This window comes from Pteropus alecto, unplaced genomic scaffold, assembly GCF_000325575.1.
Source record: "Pteropus alecto unplaced genomic scaffold, ASM32557v1 scaffold103, whole genome shotgun sequence".
NCBI lineage: Eukaryota > Metazoa > Chordata > Mammalia > Chiroptera > Pteropodidae > Pteropus > Pteropus alecto.
The window spans coordinates 6,463,375-6,468,748 of NW_006436288.1; the positions used below are offsets into that span (position 1 = coordinate 6,463,375).

Here is a 5,374-nt window from a genome sequence, read left to right on the forward strand (position 1 = left end):
AGATTAAAAGAATAACTGTAACCTCAACTACAATGATGACAACGATGACAATGATTAAAAGAAAATAACTGTGAGCTCAACTGCAATGATGACAATGATGACAATTTATCGTCATGGATTTCAGATGTCATCAGTTATTTTTATTGGGCTAACTGTACCACAGAAGTATGCGGTGATCTATAGTTATCTCCATAGTTATTGCTCTCACGAATGGGTCCACAGAAGCTCTGAATACATATACTTTTTCACTAAGGTGGAAGAAATCACTTTTAATATCAAAGCATGTCTTATGCTTAACCAACCATAAAAAGTTTTTTGAAAGACTGTCAAATAGTATAATTCTGATTTTTATCAGTGGAGGAATCTAATCCTAGGGAGTAAAAGTTACTCCATTTTGGGAAATTAGCTTCTTCAGAGTCCTGACATTATTTTCTTGCTCAGAGGTAATTAAGGCCTTGAAAGTGTTCATTCTTCTTCCACAGCTGAGAAGGACTTATTTCCTAATTCAATGAAGTTGAAAAACTGACAAATTAAGTACACTTAAGTAAAGAGTTGATGAAATATTTTCAGCTACTAACTAGATCTCATTCACATTTCTTCTTTAAAACTTTATTAATTTACAAATGCAAAGAAATAGTACCTTGCTTTTTAAATTTAATTTTTAATTTAATTAAAATTATTTTTTGGTGCAGGGTGTGTGCAGACGGTTGCAATTATAGGACCGATCTTTGGCTTCCTGTTAGGTTCATTATGTGCCAAACTGTATGTTGACATTGGCTTTGTAAACCTAGGTAAGGGAACTTATTTTTATTCATTTATTTTAGTTACTGTAATTTTTTAATGGAAAAGTGTAGAAAATATCAAAATGCCTTTTTATAAAATGACAGGATGGTAATCGTTCATAAAATGAAAATAATCTGTGAAAAACTTGTTATTGATAAAATGGAATAGAAAAAATAGATGGTGATTAGAACTGGATGACCCATGGTTTATTATTCAAATGTATCCTTTTTTTACTTCTGGTTTGCCAGTTCAAACACATTCCACCATAGTTAAACCTAAAAGCTCTGGCTACTTGTTGACTCTTATTGGTTTCAGGTGTATCAGCATTTATTATAGTCACAACAACTGATAAAGTGTTTGTAGACATGCCAGAAAGACCAAGGATCAAAAGTCTTCTGGCAACAAAAATCTCCTTCTTTATTGCATGAATCTTTTTTAGGTGGAGGCATGATACAGTGAGACTAGCTTTCCTTTTGGGAGAGTGCTTGTGAAGGGAATAAATGAGAGATCTCATCTTTCCATACTTATTAATTTGTTTCTGTCCTTGTGAATATACCCCCTAAAAATAGATAGTAGTTTTCTGTTTGTTTGTTTTTTTTTTAAAGAAGTCCCAGAAAGCAGTTAGAAACAAGAAAATGTTTCATTTTTTTAAGTCCTGGGATAACATTTTGAAATCATTGTGTTAACATGCAATGCAAAACTCTTACACTAGTCGTTCTTCTTTAATCAGATAAACTGCAGAACATGCTCCAAAATTTTTATTTATTTATTCATTTATTAATTCGTTAACCTACAAAATTTTACTTCTCCTCTATTCCAGGTGCTGTTTTACCACAGTAAACAAAATAGCTAAATTCCTTGACTCCTTAAATTTTAAAATCCAGTCATGGAGACTGATATAGTTAAGAAAGTGTAGGTGTGATGAGTGGTACAGAGAAAAAATGATTAAGGGGGAGCAATAGCGATGCAGCGACAAACTAGTTAAATGTTTTACCAAATATAAAGTAATAGCAATTGAAACTAGTTGTCAAAAAACATGTGCTTTTTTTTGTTGCTCTCACAGAATGTGGTAGAGGTGGAGTATAATAATATGTTTTATAGGTTCTTATATATAATATATAATATAAATACATAAATATATAAAATATTATATATACATACATATATATACACACACACACACATATATGTATAACACTTGGTTTGGTTCAAAAATCTTTGTCAATGCTTATCTTTTAGTCAAATGAGAAATAGTGTCAAAAATAAAGTTTTTGTGATAAGATATTGATGTTTTATTTACATGTAAAAATCTTGCTTCAGACCTAAAATTGCTCTGAAGTATTATTAAACATCATTTAATAAATAGCATTTGGAGTGGTTCAGACTATATTTAGGGCACAAGGTGCAGGACGTGACTCTTTCTTTGAATAAAATCTTAGACAATATGTAAATCAGGTGAAAATGGCACTGATGTGGGGTAGCTGTCAGAAGGTGTTGAACCCTTATAATTCTTCCTCACATGTTGCTTTTCTCCTGCTCTGGGTCCCAGGATCCCTCTGCAGAACCTCAGAGCAAAGTTTTAAGTCCATGTGTCCCCTTCTAGTATTTAGACTTAATACTTTTAATCTAAGGAACAAAAGAAGAAAGTGTCATGCTCCAGACATACCCTCTTTCCTTCAAAAAGCAAGTTAATAATGTTCAGATTAGAAAAAGTTATGTATGAATTATTAAGTATTTTTATGATGTGATAGAACTAATGCCAGGCTTTTTTTTTTTTTAAAGAGGTGCTTATTTCAGCCCATTAGCTTTGCTGTATATGCTACTTAGCCATCCTCTCTCTTTTTCAGATCACATAACCATTACCCCAAAGGATCCCCAGTGGGTAGGTGCCTGGTGGCTTGGTTATCTAATAGCAGGAATCATAAGTCTCCTTGCAGCTGTACCTTTCTGGTGTTTACCAAAGAGTCTTCCGAGACCGCGAAGTAGAGAGGATTCCAATTCTTCCTCGGAGAAATCCAAGTTTATTGTGGATGGTCATACAGACTACCAAACACCCCATGGAGAAAAAGTAAAAATAATGGAAATGGCAAGAGGTGAGCCACATTCTCCTTGATTCTGAAATACTTTGTTTTCCTGTTCAAACTTTCTAAGGGATCAATAAATGATACCCTTCTCTCCCCTTCACGTGTTCAGAAAAAGAAAAAAAAAAAACTCAGAAACTATACAGAAAGCAGAAACAAAGATTAAAAAATCAACTTTACTACTGGAAAATGATTGAAGAACATGACCCATAGTTTTGGTAACCTTTCTTGATAACATCCCTACCCTCAGACTTCCTCAGTTTAGGCCTCGCTGCTGCCCCTAACCAGGATTGCTGCTTCATATCAGTCTGGATGGACAGGAAAAAAAAGAGTAAATCTTTAGGGCTTATGGCCTTTTAACAGATGAGATCTACCCATTTGAGAAATGTGTACCAGGGTATGTCTCCCAACAATTATGGAAGGAGTGAATGTGGGGTAAGGCAAAAGGCCAGACATGTTCTAGTGAATACCCTCCCTGTGGAAATGGGTGACCGTGAGAAAGTTTACTTCCTCTCAATTGGTCTGACAGTATTCCTTCCTGGAGGGCCCCAGCAAGCAATATTTACATTTATAGAATATTTTCACATTTCTAATTGTTTGGCTTCATAAATGGAAGAAGGGAAAAAGCCAAAGCTTATTTCTTACACTAAAGTTCATTCATTCAATGGAGATAGCATTCATATTCCTTTTCTTGTGACCATGACCCAAGTTTGAAGGATAGAGACCATGAAACTGAAGGCCTTGATGTCATACCTATGACTCCCAGCTCGGTAGTAAGGGAGTAGTCTCATTTCTCTTGCCTTTTACACATATTAGTTAGAAGAATCTGTTTCTGTCTGACTTATACCTCTATCGATAATCTAGATTTTATGCCTGAAAAAGCAAGTGCCTATGTTTAGATCTGAACCTGGCCAGATCTCAGCCTTGATTTGTACCAATGGCTTAATATACATTGTGTGTGTGTGTGTGTGTGTGTGCACGTTTCACACTAAAAATGCTCCTGTTAACTGTAACAGTGGAACTTAGCCATCTAAGCCCTGCTGCCAAGGCTGCATCTTCTGCCAAGTGTAACACTGTCTTTAATTACCCCCATGTTATTTTTGTCTTATAGATTTTCTTCCATCACTGAAGAATCTTTTTGGAAATCCAGTGTACTTCTTATATTTGTGTGCAAGCACTGTTCAGTTCAATTCTTTATTTGGCATGGTGACATATAAACCAAAGTACATTGAGCAACAGTATGGGCAGTCGTCCTCTAAGGCCAACTTTGTTATCGGTATGCTCATCTGTCCTTCATGCTTTCCAGTAGGTACTATCAGCTGCATCTCATTAATTCTTAGTACTTTTAGAGAAAATTGTTCCAATGTTTACACTGAAGATAATTTATGGCATTTTAGATATGAAGTCAAAAAGTAAGTGAAAATAATCCAGCAGAGTGAAATATTTACATAGTCTGTGGTACAGTTTTCTAGCAAGAGTTATTCACAACTATGTGTGAGTGACCATGAGAACATCACATAGTCCAAGTATGCATTTTATTAGGAGGTTGTTAATTTCAGATATTTGTCTTTCGAGTATAGCTAAAATATAACAGTGGACATTTTACCTGAACAGTTTATAGGATTATAAAAAGGGAGCATTTAGATAGTTAAAGGGTGTTTATTACAAAACAAAGTTTGTATTTGCTCAGTCAAACTGAGACTTTTCTGATTCCTGGAATTTGAGTTATTTAAAGGAGTTGTGTTTCTAGTTTGGAAGTACAGTCAATAATGAGAAAGATATTCAAGAGCAAAGAAAAGCGTGAAGAAATGAATGCAGAACCAAAATATACAAATACATAATTACTACTCTACAAGTAATTGGATACCTTTAAAACCTGAGTTAGCTATTTTAGTCAATGAAGATGTAATTTAATGCTACTGTTTCGAGGCATAAAATATATCCTATTTTTTGAACATATCCCTTTATGATAGGAGACTCCAATGGTTTAAATCATTCATTCTCCTTGAAATATTTTAATAATTACTCTATATATCTATCTCTGAAAGAAACTTTGTCGGGAAGGATGCTGAGGACATATAAGTTTTCTGTAACAATCCTGGATAATGGGCACTTAGCAGATGATAATCTAATTTACTCTTTGTTTAGACTGTTATGGCTATACGACAGAACTTTTACTTTCAACATTAATTGGTTCAAATTAATTTAATTTTATTATTTAATGGTGGACCTGAAGAAATATTTTAGGGTTATTTTCCCCCAATACTCCATCCATGCCAATCAATGCTTTATATTGACTTTAAGAAGAATAGAAGAGGAATGAAAGTTTGAGAAATTCTTTTTATTTTAAAATTTCCTTTGTGTTTATTGAGATATAACTTACAAGCAACAGTTAAGTCTCCAGACATTAAATGTGTAGCTTAGCTAAATAAATGTTTATACGTATATAATATATCTCTGTAGTAAACATGATCCAGAGCATGTTTCACATTTCAGTTTCCCCAAAAGGA

The 5,374-nt window shown here is 33.9% G+C and overlaps 1 protein-coding gene across 2 annotated transcripts in view; it reads left to right on the plus strand.

Annotated features, from left to right (window-relative positions):
- Positions 1 to 5,374, plus strand: part of SLCO1C1 (solute carrier organic anion transporter family member 1C1) — a 43,034-nt gene that overhangs the window by 16,816 nt on the left and 20,844 nt on the right. For both annotated transcript variants that reach the window (XM_006912666.2, XM_006912667.2), the window contains 3 exons: positions 693 to 791; positions 2,631 to 2,876; positions 3,976 to 4,140. In XM_006912666.2, the coding sequence (XP_006912728.1) occupies positions 693 to 791; positions 2,631 to 2,876; positions 3,976 to 4,140 (510 nt within the window). The remainder of the gene's footprint in view (positions 1 to 692; positions 792 to 2,630; positions 2,877 to 3,975; positions 4,141 to 5,374) is intronic.